The following is a 25,277-nucleotide window of genomic DNA, read 5'->3' on the forward strand; positions in this document are numbered from 1 at the left end:
TTCTTTAACCCTTCTTTGTCTATCTTCCACACTCAGAACTGCAAACCCTTCTCATTTAAATATCGGGTGATTACCATGACAGCAGGGACACTTTATGAGACTGGTGGTGGTGTAAGTGTAACGTGGTTGAGTATCCCCTTGAGGTTTAGGCTTATTTATGTCAGCTTGTTGTCTGTACGATGGTGCAGTGTGCTGTGAGCTAGGGAAGTTCTCCAGAGCTTGCCGTTTGTGCTCAACAAGTGACAGCAAGTCATCAAGTGATGGAACCCGAGTGTCTGCTTGTGATAATTCCCAGTCTCGTCTAGTACAAGCATAAAGTCCTTCAGCATACAGTTGAGTCAAAATGACTTCATGCAGTGGAATGTTAAGTTCTAGGGCCTTGAGTGCATTCAAATGACTATTAAAAGTGTTAGAGTACCTTAACAGTTCTGTGGCTGTTTCACTGGAGACTGATTTTAACGTTAAGAGTGCCTTAACATGAGTAGCTGCTATTAGTTTCTTGTTCTCAAATCTGTCCTTCAACATTTTCCACGCTACCTCATAATTTGCCTCTGTGATGGGTAAATTTTGAATTAATTGGCTGGCTGGGCCCTTGAGAACAGATGCTAAGTAGTGAAATTTCTGGACACTTCGCAGATTATTGTTGTTGTGAATCATAACTTGAAAACTGTCTGCGAATGAGAGCCAGTTTTCGTATTTTCCATCGAAATGTGGAATGTTAATAGCCGGTAACTTTAAACTCGCGACACTGCTGACCTGAGTTCTTCCTGAATCTATCGTGTCGCGTGATGACTCTTAAAGTTTCGCTATTATTTTACTCATTTCGCCCTTTAACTTGTAGTATTTGGTTTCGAATTCGGCACGCGCCTGATCATGAGCTTGCTCGTTTTCATCTTCTGCTAATTCTAATTCTGACTGCACGTCATCAAACTTCTACATTAATGCACTCATATCTTCGTATCGTAGTTTAATTTCATGCGAATTCGAATGTTGTTGGCGGATGAAATTCTCAACGAAAGTTTCCGAGCGGGTAAGTTGCGCTTTAAATCGCGACCTCTGCTTAAGAAGCTTTTGCCTTGTTGAGGATTCCATGATGGAGTGGGTAAGACAATAACAAGGAGGAAAGGAGAGTCTTAAATGAATAGTACTGACCTGCCTTCTCAGTTTAGTTTACATCTGGTGCTGGAACATCGAACCTGGGGCTGTCAGATGATGTCATTGAAGTGAACTTCCAAGTATTTCCATGTTACTGTAGAAACTAGTCGTCCATACTACACGCCACGCTGCTTTCACGAGGTCCTCGTGGTGTAGATAATCCGGCCAGGTAATTGGACCATGTTTTGAACGTAATTCACTCACTTGATTAAATAACAACATTTATTACATTTAAGACACTAGTATAACACATTATAAATACATAATACTGCGTATTGATGGGCAGATGCCCTCGATAACAGTCAGTCACATGTTCCCGTCCCTCACGCACGAGGCACCCAAGCATAACAGTCTCTCATCCCCTTCCATCCACACCACTTCCGGCTGAGGGTCTTCAAATAAGTACACACTGAAGGGTGCTGCCATCTGTCCTAAAGTGGTAGCGAGTAACTAGGTGGTCTAGCCATAGCTAGGCCGGAACAATAGTAATGAGTTTAAGGTTCTGTATTATGACCTTCCAATGACGTGCAATTACATGTCAGGGAGTCATTGAAGGTCATAGGAATGATAAATGCATGTGGACGGCATGGTGGTAAAATAAACTGTTGATGTGCGGCGAATTCATATATTCGTAAGATATGAGCCGGCACAACTCGCGAATTGATAGTAGATCTTTTGGATGAGAATAGATAGATCAAGCTCGGAACCCCGTGGTACACATCGGACCGCGTGAAAAACCGTGTAGTCACAAGCGGGTATCAATAAATATTTGCAGTAACAGCTGAGAAGAAAATAGGCCAGACATCACATCTAGTATAACAGACGTCAAGGGGGCCATGGATTGAGCCGGAATTATATACAGTTAATTATCTAACAGGCGTGTGGTATGACGTATTTCAGGTGGAGAAGAATAAACAATGGTAGCCTGCATTCCTTTGTGAATCTCTAAGATAACGTTTCCTCAATGTCAAAGTCAGATGTAAAGCAGTCAGGATCGTAGTCATGTAGTTTATGAAAAGCAGCCTCGTTTTTTATTGAAATAATGAAGTTTGAATTTATTTTAAATATGAATTCTTGTATGGTACAAAAAGGATCGTGAAGCAATAGAGAGCTCAGCCCTTATATGCGAATTAAAGCTCATAAAATTTAAGACGTTGAGGCCTAAATACGTTAACAAACTAAGTATAGCATTGAGCGAATTATAAAATTTATTATCATCTCCGAGTTAGGCGTCCCACGAACGGTCACATTGTGTATATTTATAGTTTTTGGCTACCCAACAGCGGGGCCTGAAAAGGAAGCAACGGGATATGATAGCAAAGGTTCAGTTAGGCAAATGAGAAATTGGAAGGTTGTGTCGGTTAATCAAAGATCAGATTGTTTGTTCATTCATGTTTATTGCGGTAGCTATCAGTCATTTCGGTACGGGTTCGGGTCCATCAGGGCCTAAATAGTCAACTGATATACTTAGCGGATAGCGAGTAGAGTTAGGTAGGTGACATTTGAGGAACGGTAGAAGAATAAAGACATTTACTGTTCGATTACCATAACATTAATAATGGCGTCGTTGGCACAAGTGAAGGCACTGTTAGAAGAACTGGCAGGAAGGGTAACGAAAGCGCAAGAATCACAGGAAATCGCTCTAAAAGAAATGAGAGAATCGCAAGAAACGTCGGCGAAAGAAATGAGAGAATTGCAAGAGACATCGGCGAAAGAAACGAGAGAATTGCAAGAGACAACGGCGAAAGAAATGAGAGAATTGCAAGAGACAATGGCGAAAGAAATGAGAGAATTGCAAGAGACAACGGCAAAAGAAATAAGAGAAGCACAGGAAACAATGGCAATGGAGATGAGAAAAGAGAACCAGGAAAGGCAGGTGCGACCAACAGAGAAATCAGGGAGAACCAACGGATTGTTGCTGAAATTGTCCAGCAGAATTCGAAGGTAATGCAAGAAGAAATGCTAGCACTGGGGTCGCGAATGTCCGAGATACAGGCTGACATGCAAGAGGACATGAGTAATTTAAGGAATGAAGTTACAACGGTCATAAACGAAAACAGGAAAGAAGTCAATGAAATGTTCGCCGAATTTAAGGCCGAGCTGAAGGTGAACGTGAACGATATCCAAGCACAGGTTGACCGCGATCTAAATGAGTTAAAGGAGGAAGTAGTAATTATACAAGGAAAGATCGTTGAATCGAGCATCAGTTGGGAAGACAAGTTCAAAAAGATATCTGAAGATGTTGAGGAAGTCAACAGAGGTGTTCATGAGGAGATGAACACAGCAAAAGAAGACATCAGTAGCAAGTTCCAGTTGATCATCGACGAGTCGGATAAAAACCGAACACTGACTGGTCAACAAATAAAGAAATTGAGCGATGAGCTTGAGAACGTACAAAAGGACATTCAAAACATGAAAATTGACAGCGAAACAACGAAGAGGCTTGTACTGACCACTTTAGAGAAATCATCGTCAATGGATAACGAAAGGAAGACAGAAATAGATTGCCAATTTGAGATTCCAGTATGCAATACTGATGGTAGCGAGAACAGCGTCATGCATACCGGGAATTGTACCCAGATAATTCATGTGATTCGCACTAATGAGTATAGACCGAAGAAGTTCACTGGGAACATTAAGTCTGGAATGACTCCTCGAGGTTTTATCCGAGAAATTGAAGAGTATTTCCGTGAGGCGAAGATAATGCCTGAAAGACAACTCAAAGCGGTAGAACGTCACCTGGACGGAGCGCCGCTAATATGGTTTAAGGCGTTCAGATATGTTTTCGAGGATTATACCGGGTTTAAACAGGCGTTTTTAGAGAGATTTTGAGGAATTGATGTTCAACAGAATGTTAGGTTGGAGCTATACTCAAAAAACACTCTCTCGGTGGACCAAGCTGCTTTTCAGATTACTTTACTATGCAATTCCACCGTCTAAAAGAGTTAGATTCACCGCCGACAGAACTAGAAATGGTACGAGCTATAATTAAACAATTTCCGCCTGACGTTCAGCGATTGTTAACTGCAGCAAATGTACAATCTGCAGTACATGCTGAAGCAGTACTGAGACAACTTGACAGTACGAATACGCAGGTTGGAAACCGAATAATAAAACACGTAGAGCCATCGGTGAATGTCGCTACACCAGTGGAACGAGAAGACTGTCGAGGAAATAATCAATGCCATTGTGCGAAGAGGTGGAAGCAAGAGAGATATGATAACGAAGATAGTAACCAGCAACATAGAGGATGGACGTCACCTCAGAATAACAATGGAAGGTACTCGCGATTTAGGAGAATGGCACACTGGAACTATCATCGGGATAGATGGCCGTACCGGAGAAACAGAAGCCAGGAAAGACCAGGACAGAGGAGTGAAGATCGAAATGGGGACGTCGATCAGGAAAAAAGGAAATACCTGGAAGAATTGAAACACCAACAAGAAGCAAAGCGTTGGGAGGAAGCAATTAGGAACCAGGAAATGAATGCGGACTGTGTAGGTGCGACAAGTCTCCAATACCAGCAACAGCAAAGGAATGATGCTTTAAGTAGAACGCTCAATCCTGGTGCAATTCCGTTTGAGGATAATCCCAAAGAGAGGAACGGGGTGAAAAAAAAACAACGACAATTTAGAATTTGGAGAAGATAAGATAGATCTTGATGAACAGCTGAATAGGCAACGAGAATGGATTATCAGCAATATAGAGTCTTGGGAATTCGAGCCCGAAGAGTTATTAGAAGACCGCCAGTCGGGCGAAGTTGAAATAAAAAGAGGACTTCCTATCATCTGGGTAGCAATATTGGGCGTCAGAGTATATTCTTTATTAGATACAGGCGCCAGCATTAGCATTATTTCAAGGGTATTTTTCACGGAACTTCAAGGCAGAGCACGAATTCCTGTCATACCGGTGGCCAACGTAAAGATAAGAGGGATCATACCCGACAAAGTTGCCAGTTGTAAGGTGCAAACCTTTCTACCGGTGGAGATTGGAAGGGTCACATTTGAACATCCGTTCTTGGTAATGGATAAAATCCAACACAATGTAATAATAGGCTCAGACGTTATAAGAGAAAACAACATCGTTATCGATTTGAACAGAGAGGAGATTCGGATCAGACACAATAATGAGGAACGAACGCATGTTACTGCTAGAATTGAAAATAAAAGGGTATGTGAATTACATAAAACCATGAACATTTCGGCCGAAAAGGTAATGCAGTTAGCAGAGGAAATCATGGAGAAATATGACTCAGAAGACCTGCGAGAAACTACGACTGAAGAAGGAATTGGAGGTACGGCTGGACGAAGGAGTTAATGATCAACAGCATCAAGCTTGGTTACCCAAACTTTAATCTAAAATTTATTATTCAGTCGGATGCATCGCTTGTTGGAATGGGAGCAGCTTTATTCCAGGAAGATGAAGGCGGGAATAGTGAGAAGACATACCTAGCATTCGTGAGTCGAAAGCTGCACTCCCATGAGACAAAATACACCACGACAGAATTAGAGATGTTAGCAATCATTTATGCTTTACAATCATGGAAGAAGATTATTTATGGGTACCCAATCATTCTGAGAACTGATCATAAGGCTCTGACGTTTGTACTAAAATCATCTTTATCTAGTGAAAGGGTCTCTAGATGGGCATTATATGCACAACAATTTGACCTTCAAATAGAGTATTGCCCTGGGAAGTCAAATGTATTAGCCGATAGTTTGAGCAGGAATCCTCCGGAAGGTGTACGAGAAATGAATCTCATAGAAATAACAGCTGAGGACGAGGAATGCCTCCAAGATCTGAAACGCTTATCAGAGTTGCAGATGAATGACCGATGTTTAAGATCAACAATTGAAGAGTGTCAAAGAGTCGATGATAGGCCAGATAATCACGGAGTGAATGCGCTAACGGCTGAGTACGTCTACAATAACAATTTGCTATATAAATTTATAGATAAGGAGAAGAAGAAATTAAGGGTAGTCGTCCCGCATAAACTGAGATGCAAATTAATATGGTACGTACACCGTATGATTGCTCACGGTGGAGTTGATAAATTGGCAGCTACAATTGGTGAGACGTTCACGTGGGTTGGATTGAGAAGACATGTTAGGAAAATAATTAGAACATGTGACATCTGTCAGAGTGTGAAGCACAGCTCAATATTATTGCACCAACAGCCAATTCCTATAATACCAGATAACCCCAGAGAAATTTTCGCAATGGATTTATATGGTGTGTTACCAGTCAGTAAACGAGGTAACCGGTTCATCTTGGTGACCCTAGATCTCATGGCGAAGTTTGTATCGTTACAACCAATCAGGAAGGCTAACTCGAAATCCATCATCAGAGCGTTAGAAAGACAGGTTATACCGGAAATGGGAAAGCCTAGTTGCGTAATCACTGATCAGGGGACTCAATTTACATCTAAAGAGTTTGCTGAGGCGCTTGCAAGGATGAACATTCAACACAGGTTTAGTTCGATTAGGCATCCAGAGTCGAACGCTGCAGAGAGGATTATGCGGGAAATCTCCAAGCACTGCAGAATTTTCTGCCCGGAACGTCATTGGACATGGGCGACATACTTACCAACGATCGCAGAATGCATGAATAATACTTGGCATGAGTCAATTGACAACATTCCCAGCATACTTCATCTAAATCATCATCCTCGGCGTCCTTGGGATGATATTATCCCAAGACCTGTAGAGGAAGTGCCTGAAGCTGAAGATAACGTTCGACGAGCAAAGTTACGCATGGTAAAACAAGCGGAGAAAAGAGCGAAGAAAATGAGATATAGGAAGTTCCGGAAACCATTGGAGATTGGGACCTATGTTTTAATTAAAAAGCCTGCTGTTTCCGATCCCAAAGCAAGATTTTTCTCGAAGTTTGCCCACCTATACATTGGACCATTTAAGATCGTAGAAGATTTAGGCAATAATGCCTATAGGATTCAAAGTATGGACTCAAAGAACATGTCAATATACAATTCTGCCAATTTGCGTCAATATTACTTTCCTATCACCAGAGAAGAAGAGGAAACTAATCTCGTTTTTGAAGATGGTACGACGGACGACGAACTGAGTGAAGACAATCCTATGGACGGAGAAGAAGACACCTGTTAAGTTTGGCAATGGATACCGCTAAGATAAGGGTGACGAGTTAATAGAAGAATGGATAAGTTCTGATCTGGAAGATAAGTGCGAGTTGTTCGGTCATGAAGTTAGAATTAGGTAACATTAGAAGAAAAAGAAAAAGGAATTTGTTATTCAGAATCACATGATAAGAAATTTCTCCCTATGTTCAAAATTTCTTCTCCAAGTAAGGGGGGAATATGACCTTCCAATGACGTGCAATTACATGTCAGGGAGTCATTGAAGGTCATAGGAATGATAAATGCATGTGGACGGCATGGTGGTAAAATAAACTGTTGATGTGCGGCGAATTCATATATTCGTAAGATATGAGCCGGCACAACTCGCGAATTGATAGTAGATCTTTTGGATGAGAATCGATAGATCAAGCTCGGAACCCCATGGTACACATCGGACCGCGTGAAAAACAGTGTAATCACAAGCGGGTATCAATAAATATTTGCAGTAACAGCTGAGAAGAAAATAGGCCAGACATCACATCTAGTATAACAGACGTCAAGGGGGCCATGGATTGAGCCGGAATTATATACAGTTAATTATCTAACAGGCGTGTGGTATGACGTATTTCAGGTGGAGAAGAATAAACAATGGTAGCCTGCATTCCTTTGTGAATCTCTAAGATAACGTTTCCTCAATGTCAAAGTCAGATATAAAGCAGTCAGGATCGTAGTCATGTAGTTTATGAAAAGCAGCCTCGTTTTTTATTGAAATAATGAAGTTTGAATTTGTTTTAAATATGAATTCTTGTATGGCACAAAAGGATCGTGAAGCAATAGAGAGCTCAGCCCTTATATGCGAATTAAAGCTCATAAAATTTAAGACGTTGAGGCCTAAATACGTTAACAAACTAAGTATAGCATTGAGCGAATTATAAAATTTATTATCATCTCCGAGTTAGGCGTCCCACGAACGGTCACAGTATTTGAGCACTGTTTATTGGCAACACAGAAGAGGCATACAAGGAAAAATATGTAAGGTAGTTTTAGAGTTTAATGTTCTGTATTCCTTTTTTGTTTAAGCTTAGTAATTGTGTAGTCGAAAGAGATAGGTCTCTCCCTAGAATTTGCATGGCGACATCGCTAATTAATTTTTTGAATCGGGTTATAACTTTAGACTGTAGGGTTAGCGACTACAGTGCCCTTAGCTCAGTCCACAATTTGCTACTCAAAACAATAATCATTACTACTATCGAATACCTGCCTCTGTAGAGTGTTAGCCTCTAGATTGCAACATAGATGGTTCAAAATGTAATGTTCTTATTACTTAGTAGTGGTGGTGATTATTGTCTTAAGAGGAATGTGTCGTTTACTGTGATTGAGCACTGAATATAGAAGAGGCAACAGATTAATTTCTCAAAGTAGACAACATAGAAGAGGTAATACTAGGGTTGTACACCTATGTTGTTAAACATGATAATACATTTTTGTTTGTCGAATAGGGACGTGCTAACCTCACAATGTTATTCGAATGATAGCTATTCACATTAAATACTACTGCACAGCAGTAACGAAAATTATAATCGATGAGCTAGTTCCTGAGGCTGAGGGTTCGATTCGTGCATACATATATCGACTATAAAAATGTTTTTCTTTAAAGGTAAGTGTATTAGTATTTTGTTCAATATGTTCTGTAATCGTAGTAATGCGTTTGGTGATTGAGCAGTGAACATAGAAGAGGCAACAAATTAATTTCTCAATGTAAGCAACGTAGAGAGGCAATACTTGGTTTGTACACCTTTGTCGTTAGCCATGATAATACATTTTTTGTTTGTTTGTTTGTTTGTTGAATGGGGACGTGCTAACTACACAATGCTATTCGAAAGTGTCCCGTAAATCCTATCCATTTATTCTGTATTTTGTGTTACTGCACGCACATTGCATTTTACGATCTACTGTAACAAATATAATTTATCTTATTTAGGAGACGTAAAGCTTTTTTCAGTATATTGTGTATAAGGATTAAACCTAGTCAGCATGTTCTGTCTTATCGGATTCAGACGTAAAGCCTTAACGATAGTACAGGGAGGAAAAGGATGAGGAGAAGGGATTCACCTAACCTCTATAACTGTAAAGAGGAGAAAGGGATTGTGCTAACCTCCGCAACTCATAGGAGGGATTGACCTAACCTCCGTAACTATAAGAAGGAGGGAATATGTAGGGAGGATGAGGGATCAAGCTCACCTTCGTAGAAGGGGGGGTTGAGCTGACCTCTGTAAATGTTAGGAAGGAATAAGCTGATCTCAGTGAGGTTACGTTGTCGAGATAGGCAGCTTGTTATAAAACCTAGACCCCTCCTGTCGGGAAGGGATGCCCTCTAAAATAGTAATATGTCGAGAAGGGCAGCTTGCATTAAAACTATGTCGGAAACGGTAGCTAGCTATAGTCTATTGTAATTAGGCCCCTGACTATGCCCTGTCAAGATTGTTTCCTTTTTAAATAGCCATCATCTTTCTCAACATTTTCAAATTCCGTAGAAAACGCAGTTATGATAATAAGAGTAAGGTTAGAGTATGAGAGTGTTGAGAAGGCCAGCTTGCAATTAGATGGTAGTAAGTTTAGGAAGGCAGCTAGCCTTAAGATGGTAAGTATGCCGAAAAGGGCAGCTTCGTAAGTATTTCGAGAAGGGCAGCTTGTAATAAGATGGTAAGAATGTCGACAAAGGCAGCTTGCTATAAGATGGTAGTATGTCACGAAGGGCAGCTTGGCCGTGGTTAGCCCCTCCCTAGCTTATGTCCGGCGGCGTGGCTATGTCCCGTCAAGATCAATTTAAATTCCGCGCCGTCATCTTTCTCTACGTTTTCAAATTCCAGCAGTAATCAATCAATCAATCAATACTGATCTGCATTTAGGTCAGTCGCCCAGTTGGCAGATTCCATATCTGTTGTTTTCCTAGCCTTTTCCTAAATGCTTTCAAAGAAATTGGAAATTTATTGAACATCTCCCTTTGTAAGTTATTCCAATCCCTAACTCCCCTTCCTATAAATGAATATTTGCCCCAGTTTGTCCTCTTGAATTCCAACTTTATTTTCATATTGTGATCTTTCCTTCTTTTATAAACGCCACTCAAACTTATTCGTCTACTAATGTCATTCCACGCCATCCCTCCGCTGGCAGCTCGGAACGTACCACTTAGTCGAGCAGCTCTCCTTCTTTCTCTCAATTCTTCTCAAGTAGAATCTGAGAGTGTTGAGAAGGGCAGCTTACATTAATAAGGCAGTATCTTGAGAAAGGCAGCTCGCCTTAAGTATAGCGAGAAAGGCAGCTCGTCTTAAGGTGGTAAGTATGTCAAGAAGGGCAGCTTGTAATAAGATGGCAAATATGTCGAGAAAGAAAGCTTGCTGTATGATGGTAGAGTGTCGAGAGGGGCAGCTTGCCCGTAGTTAGCCCGCACCTAGCTACGTTCCGCGTCGTGGCTATGTGCCGTCAAGATGAATTTAAATTCTGCGCCGTGAGGTAGCATCCATGAGGTTCCGCCCTGTTAAGATGGTAGCACGGAGTTTAAAATTCCATGCCCACGTGGTTAAAGATTGTAGCTGTCATCTTTAAAAATGTCAAGAAAGCACGTAGATTTCAAATTGCCCGCTACCGCGTGCGTAGAGTGACAGCCATGAGGTAAGGGTCTCTCAAGATGCCAGCAGTGAGGTTAAAAATGTTAAAATTCCAGCGCCCACGTAGTTTATACCTGTCAAAATAGCAGATGTCAAAAGCACGTGGATTTCAAATTGCTCGCCACAACGTGCATAAGGTGGTAGCCATGACGTTTAGCCCCGTCGAGATAGCAGCAGTGAGGTTAGCTATGTTTAAAACTCCGCGCCCACGTGGTTAAAGATGGTTCTACCGCTAGAGTGTGTACACATCAATCGAAATACTGTAAACTTCTTTGACTGGAGTGTACACCGATCGCATATCGATTATGCATACATCGACTATCGTACCAAACTTCTTCCACCAAAGTGTGCATCGATCGCTTGTCGATATGCATACACATCGACTATCGTACTAAACTCCTCTACTAGAGTTTGCAACCATCGCACATGCGCGCACACCTCCCCTATCCACTGCCTATCGATCTGCGCAGCTCCCATACGCTTGCCGATGCAACAAAAAGGCGGTACACAGTGCGAATTCTTTGCCACTCTCTCGGAAGAGAGGTGGCCGTGCCTGGCTTCTTAGCCGGGCAATATTCTTTGGTAGAGGACTACCGACGTGGTAGACCTCTAGGGAGAGAGTACATCTCTCCATCCCCCATGTTTGGAAGGGGAGACAGGGAAAAATGGACTACCACTTTTTGCCCCTATACTCCCCCGAATTCAATAAAGCATAAACATTTATTTAAGTTAGCATGTTTAAACACCATGCCCACGTGGTTAAAGATGACAGCTGTCAGAAAGCATGCGGATTTCAAATTGCCCGCCATTACGTGCTTAAGGTCGCAGCAATGAGGTTTAGCCCCGTCAAAACAGCAGCACTGAAGGTAGCGATGCTTACAATTACGCGCCCACGTGCTTAAAGATGGCAGCTGTAATATTGCCAAATGTCAAAAAAAGCACGTGGAATTCAAATTTCGCGCGCCCACGTGCATAAGGTGGCAGCCATGTGGTTTAGCCCCGTCAATATGCCAGCACTGTAGTTTGCGATGCTCTGTATTTAAAGATAACAACTGTCATCTTGACAGCTGTCAAAAAAAGTACGTGGTCAAACACGTCGCTTTGCTTACAAACAATAGCACGTGCTCGTGTCGTCACGGTCACGTGACAGGGGTCAATTGCTGGGGTCAATGACCCCGAGTGCTGACGCAACAGAAAAGTGCTGAAGCTATGTTTGTCAATCACCACTGCTCTACTACTGACATGTTAGTTTGAAATCAAATACGTCTGCATCGACTAACGTATACACAGAATATCGTACTAAACTTAAAAATGAAATAACTTTTGATGATTATAATAAATGCTTAAACGAAAAAATAAAACAATATGGAACAATGCATTTAATTAGATCTTATAAATACGAATTCTATTTTGTTGAATGTAGTAAATAGTTTTATGTCCTGATTATCATAATATTTATATATTAGTTGTATATTAGAAAATTGAATTGGACTCATTGTAAATTAAAATAAATTTCATAGAATATTATCAACATAAATAAGGGACATAGGTACGAAAAGCTCCTCTCTATGCTATCAATACGAAGGATTCAACTACCTTTGGGCAAAACGGATTTATATTTTATTTTTGATTTTATAGAAATATTAACATTTGCGATTTTTAATACAATACGTATTTTTTATTATTTCACTAAAATGTTTGATGAGTTACTATTTTTTATTTTATATAAATATTAATTTTGATATTTTGCCCTAAAATTTGTGATTTTGGTGTGAAAAGATATGAAATTCCAGAAAAAGGACGCAAGATTATCTGTGAATTGTTAAAATGTTGGGCCGGCGCAGAGTGGTATGATCTGGCATGGTCCAGCACCGGGGGTTTATTCCTACTGCAATCCAGCATCTAGTTTATGAATCTCTGCCTAATCATAATGAAATATATTTCATTACTTCCACTGTCTCCAGGTCTCGTCCACGTATACAGCCGTCGTTTTTGGTGTTTCAACCAAGCATTACCAAGTATTAAATTATGATCGATGCAGAATTCAACCGGCCGACATCTTCTTTCCTTTGTCCCGATCCAAATTCTCCTACTGCATTACCTTCTCTCCCTTGGCCTACCACTGCATTCCAGTCTCCCTTCACATTTATATTTTGGTCATCTTTTACATATTGTATTAAATCTTCTATATCTTCATACATTCTTTCGATTTCTTCATCATCTGCTGAACTAGTGAGCATACAGACCTGCACTATTGTGGTGGGCATTGGTTTGGTGTCTATCGCGACAACAATAATCCTTTCACTATGCTGGTTTTAGTAGCTTACCTGCCGCCCTAATTTATTAATTATTAAATAAGCTTCTGCATTTCCGTGCTTGATTTTGTGTTGATAATGCTGTAGCCTCCTGAACAAAATTCCTGCTCATCCTGCCAACGTACTTCATTATACGAACTACATTTAACTTTAGTCTATCCATCACCCTTTACAGATTCTCTAACCTACCACAACGCGCCAATCTTCTGGTATTCCACTCTCCGACTCGCAGAAAGTCAATATCCATCTTTCTGATGATTGCCACCTCTCTCACAGTCCCAACTCGGGGATGCGAATCGTGAACTAATTTACCTCTGGAATATTTTACCGTGGAGGAAGCCACCATCAGAACATCTTTCAGACAGAGAAATCTGCATGTCCTCGGGAGTTAGTTACGGCTGTAGTTTACCGTTGCTTTCAGCCCTGTAGCAGTATCAACACAGCTAAGCCATGTTGAGTATTATTACAAGGCCATGTCAGTGAATCGTCCAGACTGCTGCCAAGTAAGCTTCTGAAAGTCTGCTACCCCGCTTTCGAGGAACCGTTCGTTATTCTGGTCTTCCGAAAGATACCCATCCGATATGGTTTTACTTGCGGCTTGGCTATCTGCTTCATTGGGATACGCAGGCCTCCTACCGCAGCGAGGTCACAAACCTGGGCTTTTGGGCGTTCGGTGTTTAATATATCATTTTGTACTCAACAGCTTTCTGATTATGTTTGGTCAATGACTTTACCCGATAACTTGTTAAATATTTAGCCTTTGTTGACTCAACTGTCTCCACTGAATCGATAACTCATCCTAAACTACAATACTCTCCGCAGCATAGATGATTTTCACCATACTTACCGTTCAAGCCATATCTTGAAATGGAAATGGCGTATGGCTTTTGGTGCCGGGAGTGTCCGAGGGCAAGTTCGGCTCGCCAGATGCAGGTCTTTTTACTTTGACACCCATGGGCGACGTGCGAAGCTATATATTAACAGCACATGATTGCCTAATATACGGGAATAACTTGAGTATTCAAAATGGTTTCATCTGTAAAAATTCATGACATAAATGTAATAGTGCCATAATCCCATTGAACTTCTCATTTTCATTTCGTTAATGAGTACCCGGTCATAAATAATTTTTGAGGAAACCTGTCTGATTTTCCTTCAACTTGCCCTCTGTCATCTGTCAACTCACCCTTCCCAAATTGTACGAAAATTTTTGTCTTGTTGTGTCATCATGAAAGTAGTTTTTTACATTTAAAATTGTGAATGTCCCCTTGTTGCTAAACTGGCTCCCGTTCTGCTTCTGCCTGTCGTCGGTTTATTCAAATTCTATCTATATCTCTTATCACTGTAAGTTACCGTACTAATATTTGCATTCAAGCTGTGTTTTATAGCATCCAATTTTACTTCGGTAGCTCTTAGCAATATGTAGTTTGTTAACTGTAGCCTTCTACCACTTCCTCGGTTATGATTTCATGTTCGTTTCTAAGGTTTTGCATTTAAGAATTTACAAAGCTATGTAAATTCCAAATTAAATTAACTACTGCATATACTGAGGAACATTCACTATCGACGAAGACTAAAAATATTTCTGTTCAGGCTCAGAATATTGCACCGCACACCAAAGCGGACTGTTGGATGTACAATTGCTGTCCGCGGTGCGATCTGAACGGTACGCATTTGGTAAAAGGAGCATGTTACTAACTCTCTCACCCTAAGAAAACCAATAAAGACAGTACACATAGAAATATGTAATATAAATTGGACAACTAATCACGGTAATAACTATACTTCAGTTTTATCTTGAGCAATATCTAAATATGATTGTTTATCGTAGTTATGTTTTGTAATGAGTTACACTAATTATTATTATTTATATCCCACAATGTACTATTTGAACAGAGAATTTCCAGCTGTGGTGTATCTCTTAATATTTCATGAGGTCTCACCTTGCACAATCCATTGCGTTATCAACTAGCTGCTGAAAACCTTCATCTCCCCTCGCCTTCCACATCAGCCACAATTTGAATGCATCAACTTTCCGTCCACACTGAATACTTTTATCTCCTGTATCGTAACATACGTCGTAAAACTTATCCTGTTGGAAGAGATATGTTGCCGATGCAGAGTTGCAATTGTGGAGCAAGCCCTGTAAAAGATAAGGTAGCATTAATATAACGTTTGCTCATATACTCAATTATAGATTTCGGAAATTAAATATCCTGTATTCATTAATAAAATAATTAGAACGTATGTTGGAATAAATCAAAGGGTACTTAGTAGATTATATACACCGATTCTGGACCTAGAGCTGATTGGCTTTTGCCGGTCATGTGACTGTGATGTCACAAAACTCGGGAGATTTTTAAAGTAGGCGCACCTGTGAGTGACAGCTGCTGCGCCACGTGTGGGCGTGCGCTGCGCTCTGCTGGGTGATTCTGGAATTAAGTGTATCAACCGAACAAGACTTACCAGGCCGACGGAGTGTGCGCCAACCTTACAGACCCACGTTCGATGGCCATAATTGTGGAATCGTAACCGTACAGGCTAGAATTCGACTCCATTCTTAACAGTTTCCTATGCAAGATGCCTTCTATACATTACATTTTTGGACGAAAGGAGAGTGTTCTGCAGCTTCGTTTTCCTTTTCATCTTCTGAACCGGCTGCCCTCCTCTACACTAGCTCGAAGTCTTCTGGCGCAAAGGCTAGTATGCAAGATGGCTGATACACATTACCTGTATGGAAGGATTCATGCACCCTCATTCACGAACCGTTCCTTGAAGTTGTTGGTGATTCATTCGGAGCTTTGTAACATAGCGGTCATCATCCCGGTGTACTTATTTGTTAGAATTTGTTTGATAACCTGCGTTACTGTAGTAACTGTAGTATTGTGTACAAATGTACTCGTATTGGGGATGTGGTGAAAACATCCCCTAATTTTCAAATTCAATATCTCACAAAATATTATCATAGAAAACTGATTTTTCGCTTAAAATTTATGACGAATTACATTCTAAGCGGTGCTGTATATTGTACCGGTTACGACCTGTACATGAGTATTTTTTGAGTATAAATAACATTTAATTATCACGCGTGATGTTCTGAGCACGCCTGGTTTGTTTACCGTCAGCGGGGCAAGCAAGCGAGTGAAGGACAGCTGTGAGCTGTGACGTAGCCATAGGGGCTAGCTAGACCGCCCGCCCGTCACATCACGTGTTCCCAGCCTGGACTCGTATATTCTAAATTCCACGTCACATCTTCCAGATTGTTCGACGGGGAAATTTTTGTAACTCCCGCAATAATTATGCTAGCGGCTTGAGCGATATGCCATCTTGTTTGGGATCACCTGAACGTCGCAATGCTCGAGTTTCAAGTAAATCTATGGAGGGATTAAGGAGATATTCAGTCAAGCCGTATTGTGACGTAGACGTCCCGGATCGAATAAAAGGAGGGCCCACTGTAGCCTGTTCACTCAGTTACAGCTGAGTAGTCAGCGTGGACACTCTCGCTGCTACTATCGTCGTGTAGTGACAGTTCCGACGAGGAACTCTGTAATTTTCTAAGTATTCATAAAGTGAACTTGTATTTTCTCCGAGTGTGGGAGAACGAATTCTTCCAAGTACTCTCAAGTGGACTTGCAATATTTCGAGTGTTAAAGAACATTTTCTAAGTCTTCATAATTGAACTTACAATATTTACGGGTGTTCGAGACTGGAATTTTTTCCAATTATTCTTGAAATGGACTTGTATTATTTACGTGTGTTAAATTCATAATTGGGCTTGTATTATTTACATGTGTTAAAGAACGAATTCTTCATAAATTGAACCTGCAATATTTGCGAGTGTTAAGAGACTCATTCCTCTAATAAACAGTGATTTATAAACTTTGCTAGTGATGATCTCTGAATGTGCTCAAAGTTCCCGTAAGCATAAACTTATACATTCGCCAGTGTTGATTCAAAGACTTATAAATTTTGCCAGTGATAGACTGTAAATTTATTCAGGTGGATGGACTTGTGTTTTTCGTGCATGTTCACTCAAAGACTTGTACATTCGCCAGTGTTGATTCAAAGACTTATAAATTTCGCCAGTGATAGACTGTAAATTTATTCATATGGATGGACTTGTGTTTTTCGTACATGTTCACTCAAAGACTTGTACATTCGCCGGTGTTGATTCAAAACTTTATAAATTTCGCCAGTAATGAACTTTAAATCTATTCAGATTTTCATGTGAATGCACTTACGTTTTTCGTCTGTGTTCATTCAAAGACATGTACCTTCGCCAGTGATGAACTTTAAATTTGGTCATAGTTTCATGAGAAGGGACTTGTGTTTTTTTGCCAGTATTTATTCAGAGACGAAGACTTTTGCTAGTGGTGAACTCTGAAATTATTTATTTTCCTCGTATACAGAGACATATCATTTTACGAGTGTTAAATTTTGAAAGTCTTGACGAATAATAACCAGTGACTTCGCTAATAGGTTAATCACCCAAGGTTTTATGAACTCAGATTTATCAGTACTGCGAGTGACCTTGGAGACATCAACCCTCTCAGTCACATTGGACCGAGGTAGTACATGATTATCTGCAATATCACCAGGATCATCGGGGTTCAACCTGGGCCTCACAAGTTCGAGGCATCTCTACCTTCTACCAACCCAGACAGTCCAGCCGCTTCTGTACGGAGTCCCTGGAATCTTCTGGAACGTGCTCCAACCTGCTCGGCTTGGTGAACTGGAGAATCCGAGCCATATTATAGGACTATGTGGAAGACAACTTATATCTACCTGAGGTGATGTGCAATTTCATGTCATATGAATAAATTCATATTCAGTCAGAGTCAAAGTTTTCTTGTAGATAGGACCCTACCTCCTGTACCGAGCCCTAGCTACTAGTCACCCAGTTTTAGCCCTGGGAACTATATTCTTGCTTACTTTAAAATATAATCTGGGAGTCGGACTCTTTTACCGGTACAATATCAAGCCATCCCTAACTGTTCATGTTCAAAGTTTTTAGGTAAAATGGCTTCTAACCCCAAACAGTCTCGGAATATACTTTAAATTACTTTTACAGTAAACATAGTATGACGGTAAACAACCCTTAAGTTAAAAAAGCAATATCTCTCAAACTGATAGTCCCAGTAAACTGATTTTCCGCTTAAAATTTATCGAAAATTATCCTCTAACCGGTGAGGATCTAGTGTTCTGAAACAGAAATAGACCTGTGGCGTTTCCCATTTTTCCTCCTAATGAAAGCTCACTGTAAATCGATAAAGAAATATAAGTTCAACCATGAGCAATTTCTAAGTAGTAGGGAAACGTATGTTTTAAAAAGATGGGTGCTGCGTCAGCATTTTCATATGAGGTCATTGACCACTAGTAGTGGGGATATGGGGGCATAAGGCCATTGACCGCTAGTATAGTAGTAGGTCAATGGGGATTTTGCATATGAGAGCAAACCTAACTTCACAGACGCCATCTTGGAGGGGCCAACCCTCACTTTTACGGACAGTTGCCCTTCCCGTCACGGATTTTGCATAAGAGAGCAAGCCTAACCTCATAATGGCCATCTTGGTGGTGCCTAACCACACAGTCGCCATCTTGGTGGGGCCTAACCTCACATTTTGGGCATCTGCACTTTCCGAAGCCATACTGAGTACTAGGGCAATGGAGATTCTCGCGACGACATCTTAAGTAGTAGTAGGGCAATATGGATTCGCGTAAGAGAGCAAGTACAACCTCATGTAGGGGCCTAACTGCTCTTTCAATGTTAGGAGCCCTTGCAGACGCCACCTTGAGTAGTAAGGCATTAGGCATATTCACGATGCCATCATGAGTAGTAGGGCAATGACGATTCGCGTAAGAGAGCAAGCTAAACCTCACAGAGGAGCCTAACCTCACTTTTACGGTTTGATGCCCTTACCTACGCCATCTTGATTAGTAAGGCAATGGGGGATTCGCACAAGAGAGAATGCCTAATTTTATGGATGGGCCCAAATACACAGGGCCTAATTTTACGGACAAATCCCCTTCCACTCGCCATTTCGGCGTGACCTAACTACACAGGGCACATTGTCGACCTCTTTCCACCAACTTCAAAATTGAACAATAGGAAATGTTGTATATGTATTTTTCCATCAATAATATTCATCTTCTACCCATTTACTTATCCAATAAAATTTGGAGGCCTGTCGGCCCTTAGGCTAGAGCACTCTAGGAACATCCTGTCCGGTATAAAAGCTGGCACTTTTTCGAGTCCCTTTGTCTTACTGATCGTCCAGTCTACTGAGTGTGTGTTAATAGTTGAGGCGGAGGCGTCTCGTCCACCATCAAGTTACCAACTGACTAAGATACTGGCAGCCACTTTATAACTATATGACAGCCTCTGAAAGCTATCTCGAGGGGAAAGTTTCCAATATTTGAAATGTAACCTCAAATTTCCTATCTTCAATAAAGTAAATTTCATTTTCTAATGTAGATTTCAAACTTAGCTTAAGAAACTCAGCCGTAATTCGGATACAGAGAGTGTGACACCCTCTCGAGTTCTATATCAATTTGAATTAGAAGTGACTATGACTGTGTAACCGTTTTCTATCTGGAGTTTTATAACTTAAATTTCCTCCATCTAGTCACCTTATTGCATAGGCTTAGCCTCTGTAACTTAGGGCCTGAAGCCCAAATAGTGTTTTGATCTTTTAGTGTAAATTTCAAGGAGTGCAAGTGTCCACCTCCGCATCATTTTGATTTTTGGGCCAGTAACTTTAACTTGTGTTTTTGGTTCCGGCAAATGCACGGTAGAATGGGTATTCGATACCCCTGTGAAATTCAATTTCATTCTTTTATGTTATGAGGATAGACCCTTGAGTGTCTAAGACAATGAATATTGTTGGAATCGTAAAACGTAGGTTGTGCCTTCGATAGGCCTGGGCATTTGGTTGAGAATGTAAATTGTATAGAGCGAAGACACTCTGGGTGTTAAGGTAAATATTGAAGGCTGCCTTTGGAAGGCTGTAATTGTGGAATGTTTGGAGAATAGTCTCCTAGACACCCAGATAATTGTGTGGAGCAAAAGGTGCTCTTGAAACATTGTAAAAAAAATTGGAAGGTTTCTCTCATTGACTGCTCTTTGAAAGGAGCCGCAGCGCTCATAGAAAATATATGAGTAGGGAGCGTCAAACTCAAGGCTTTTAATCAATTGTTTAATTAATAGTTATTCAATTTTCTAAAATTGTTATCCTATCTTAAGTTCTTTTGTACCTGAATTTTGTGAAATTTTATTTTTGGAAAATAATTAACAAAGAGTCCTTAGAAAGAAATATAACCATAATGTTAAAGTTTGAAATCAATCGTCTTATTGCCCTTTAATGACGCATTCATACCGCACCTGCTTTTACCGCTGTGATCCACAAAAGCACGGTAACAGTTAGAAACCTTGTAAAAGTATATAGTTGTAAGGTACATGCCGACCCATTGCAAGAGGTTCAAGCTTGTTTTCCATTTTATTCAGATTTCATGGCTGAGTGGTGGGCGTCTTTACTCTTTATAAGTCAGTTTCTTGCTTGAGCCCCATATAATTGATTTGGTTTCCCTTGATGTCTGAGACGCAGTGAACGTCTCGGGGCTTAAATGTAAATAAAAATCATTTAAATTGAAGTCAGAAAGGACTATTTAATTTGTTTATAGAAGTCAAAATGTACTAAAATATGCAGTCACGTTTACTTGGAGTTATTGCATGAAGTGTGAATGAGATCGTGTGAGAAGGTGATGTTGGATCCTCGAATTTTGGTAGCGTCATGTTTGTGATTATTTTAATATAAAGATGAGTGAAAATTAGTGATTGATTCAAGAGTTCCTCGAACGCATTTTCGCATTCCATGTTCTGAAGATTATAATCAGTTCCATTTCAATATTTTCATTTGTACTTTTTTCTTGAGCTGTGATAAGAAGATATTTCATTAACTTTCAGATTTTCAGACTTGATCAATTGTGACTTGATCAATTTTCTAATATGGTTTGTGATTATTTTAATATAAAGATGAGTGAAAATTAGTGATTGATTCAAGAGTTCCTCGAACGCATTTTCGCATTCCATGTTCTGAAGATTATAATCAGTTCCATTTCAATATTTTCATTTGTACTTTTCTTGAGCTGTGATAAGAAGATATTTCATTAACTTTCAGATTTTCAGACTTGATCAATTGTGACTTGATCAATTTTCTAATATGGTCAATCTCTAAGTTTCAATTTATGGTATTAGAGAGTTGGCCACATTACTATTTAGTTTAATTTTATGAGCGCGAGTGCTTTTATTTCTGACCAGCGCGGTGTCTCTTTTTTTGAGAGCGAATGTTAGACGACGTCTTTTAAATTTGTATCAGGTTTTGTCAACTTTAAGTCATGTGATATTTTGTGTGATAATGAGAAAGAGGACGCGTTCCTCATTTCAAAGGCCTGCATTTTCATGTTTGTGTAACTTGCGTTGGTTAGACTTGTGAGCAGCGTGTGATATGGGTTCGAACCTGTATGCTTTCGATATTTGCTGCATTATTTTGGGAGACTGAATCTCCTTTCTGAGTCATTCCGCCCTGTGGTTGGTGAGGATTGTGTGGATGACTACCGAGGAGAGTTTTGTTTTAGTGTCCTAGACTTCGTTTTGATTGTATTGGTTTTTGTCTATGTCTTTTCAATTATTGCAGTAGAGGAGATTTTAATATCGCGACGTTAATTTTCATCTACTTTTATGATATGGCCGTCGTGAGGTATGTTTGTGTTTTAGACCAACGTTGAGTTATGTGTTGAAAATTAATGCCTACTCTGTTATATTCAAGTATTTGTGTCATGTTAATTTACTTCAGGAGTCCACTTTGATTTATGTGTGCCGTTGTCAATCCCACCAGTTGAGTGATTTTGTGTCATATAACATACTTCAGGAACCTACGTTGAATACGAAGCGTTTGCTCAAAGTGTAAATTTATTTCCTTATATTTTCCATCGAGGCTGTGAGTGAGTGAGGGTTGCGTAAATGCAGCATGCTTTTTCTTTTGAGGTCTCGAAAATATGACGTAATCTTGGATTGTGTATATTTACCATTTATGTGATTTTATTGTGTGTGGTTTCGATCCACAGTGTTTTGTTGTGCTCATGAGGTTACTAACAATTGAGGTGTATATATTGGTAGGATGTTTTACCACTCAGCGTTGATTTATTGTACAGTTATATTAGTTACTAGCAAAATACCCGTGCTTCGCTACGGTATTATACTGAAATTTAAAATTGAATGCTTATTGTTTTATATAAAATCCGCCGAAATTCGCAATCTGACTCGTTTTCTGAGAGAATCCACCAACATTCGCGATCTGACTCGTTTCCTAATAGATTACGCAAGTTTCCTCCCATTTTTATATCCTTCTTTCCAGCAATCGATTTCGTACTTCACGGGCTAGGTCTAGGTATTCCACCCGGCCAGTTGGGTCCCCAAATCTTGGCCATCTCTTCCTGTAAGCATTTTTAATATGGATCAAAATCCTTCAAGAGATCCGGCATGGTGTCGTCTTGGGTGCCTTGGCGGTACTGAACCCGCGGCCGGACTGCATTCTTAGTCATTACCCGTCCAGGATCCGTCTCCAGCGCAGTCCGCACATTTGACGACGGTCCAGAACATTATTATTATTATTATTATTATTATTATTATTATTATTATTATTATTATTATTATTATTATTATTATTATTATTAATATTAATATAGATGTTCTGGACCCCACAGCAAGATGCAAGACCGCTATTTTGCGGTAAATTGCATCTGCTGCCGTTGTCATTGTTGACAGTGTGACCAGCACCATTGTCGCGCGTAGGAATGTGTGTGGGATTTCCGGCGATACTAATGACATACTGTACTTCCGTGCATTATTGACCTTATTATGGAGGTGAACAATTGGACGGACAATCTCATTCCTATCGTTTATTTCAAATGTGTTTAAATTTTTATTTATATGCCAGGAGAATCTACTGTAATCTAAGAACGTTCTCCGAAGGAAAAGATGGCTCTTGTAAACAAACCCAGGAAAGATTAAAAATGATCGGTTTATGATCAGAATAAGTAGATCGAAAATCTACAGCCTGTTTCCAGTCATTCGAGAGGGTCAGGAATGGAATGAATAAAGCCCCCATCTCGCGGCGACAATAGGAATTGTGCCGATTGCCGAAGCCTGTCGCACTCGACTGGGGCAATGATTAATGAATGACAAATGAAATGAAATGATATTGGACAGTGTTGCTGGAATGAATGATGACAGGGAAAACCGGAGTATCCGGAGAAAAACCTGTCCCGCCTCCGTTTTGTCCAGCAGGAATGTCACATGATTTGAACCAGGGAACCGAGCTGTGAGTGGCCGCCGCGCTGCCGCCTGGGCAACGGAGTACATTATGAATAGTAAAATCAATTGGTCTCACCTCCTTTTACACCCCACAGCCGTTAAGTTATTTAACACCCAAACCCCCCACGCCCGCAAAAGAAAAATTAAAAGAAGGCGTGTTTCTTTATGTTTAGAGGAGATACTAAATACCCATGTTCACGTCTATTACCTCCTGTTTTGAGGTATAAGTATCCCCATAAAAATAATTAACTTTATCTCACTTCCTTTCACACTCCCCCCCCCCCCGAGTGAATTTTCCGGCAAAAATACTTGTTTCTTTAATAGTAAAGTATCTTCTAAATAACAATTATCACGACTCTAACTTCTTCAGTATTTGATTCATGTGTCCTCGTGAAAGGACTTCAACTCCTTTTCACTCCCGCCCCCAAAATGATTCCCCCCAAAAACGGGTTTTCTATGTTTTTAAAGGAGATCTGTAAAACCTTTAGTTTTTATTAGTTGTAATTATTCTCATACAATTAATTTTTCAATTCCTTCACCTTCCCCCCTTCATTGGTTTTCCGAGAATACGTGTAACATTACTTTTAAAGCAGATTCCAAATATCAAATTTCACGTCTGTAACATCTTCATTTTTGAGATATCAGTAGCCTAATTAAATTAATTCAACACCATTTTCAGTCACTTTCACCCCCACCCCCACCCAGGTGGTATTTCCGATAACTAAAAATATTTATTTGTACTAGTGATAAATAATACCATTTTTCACTTCTGTAACATGTTAAGATTTTGAGATATACCAGTACTGTATAAATTCTCATTTTAAAATTTCACCCCCTTTTTAGTTTCCCTTAAGAGGAGTTTCCAAAAACAAATCACATGTGTTTCTTTACACTTACAGGAGAATCCAAATACCACTTTTTACGTCTGTAACATTTTACGTTTCTCAGATATTCTGTAGATATAGTCTTTCAAAATATTCACCCCACTTTGTCACTCCGCCATTAATTGGATTCTCCAAAAGAAATACGTGTTTCTTTATTTTTAATGTTTCTTTATTTTAAAGGAGATCCCGTATACTAATTTTCAGTTCTGTAATGTCTTCAGTTTTTGAGATATATGTATCCTCATTAAAGGCATTCAACCCATTATTCACCCTTTTACACCCCTCCTATTGGGATTTACAGAAAACAATAAAATACGTGTTCCTGGATATTCAAAAAGCAATAAGAAATTGTTCCTTTTTTATTAAAGGAGATCCCAAATAAGAATTTTCAGGTCTGTAATATCTTCAGTTCATGAGATAAAGGTTTCCTCATTAAAGGCATTCAACCCCTTTTTCACCCCTCCTATTGGGATTTTCCGAAATCAAAATATACGTGTTTATTTATTTTTAAAGGAGATTCAAAATACCAATTTTTACATCTATAAACTTTAAAAGTTTTGAGATATAGATACACTCGTTTTAAAACTTAACCCCATTTTCACCCCGCCATTAATTGGATTTTCCAAAAAAAATACTTGTTTCTTTAATTTTAAAGGCGATCCCAAACACCAATTTTCAGGTCTGTAATATCTGTAATATGGTTCATGTTTGTGGGTTATTGTAGTCACGTCCTAGTTCGTGAACCATGGGCAACACCTGAGTGGTCTAGTAAGTGGTCCTGAGATTCGGGAT

At 39.9% G+C, this 25,277-nt stretch overlaps 1 protein-coding gene across 1 annotated transcript in view; it reads right to left on the bottom strand.

Moving 5' to 3' along the window:
* LOC136863905 (acidic amino acid decarboxylase GADL1) overlaps nucleotides 1–25,277 on the bottom strand; it is a 629,881-nt gene that overhangs the window by 72,947 nt on the left and 531,657 nt on the right. The window contains exon 8 of the mRNA XM_068226511.1: nucleotides 15,173–15,372. Within this exon, the coding sequence (XP_068082612.1) occupies nucleotides 15,173–15,372 (200 nt within the window). The remainder of the gene's footprint in view (nucleotides 1–15,172; nucleotides 15,373–25,277) is intronic.

Source organism: Anabrus simplex, chromosome 2 (genome assembly GCF_040414725.1).
Source record: "Anabrus simplex isolate iqAnaSimp1 chromosome 2, ASM4041472v1, whole genome shotgun sequence".
NCBI classification, from domain to species: Eukaryota; Metazoa; Arthropoda; class Insecta; order Orthoptera; family Tettigoniidae; genus Anabrus; species Anabrus simplex.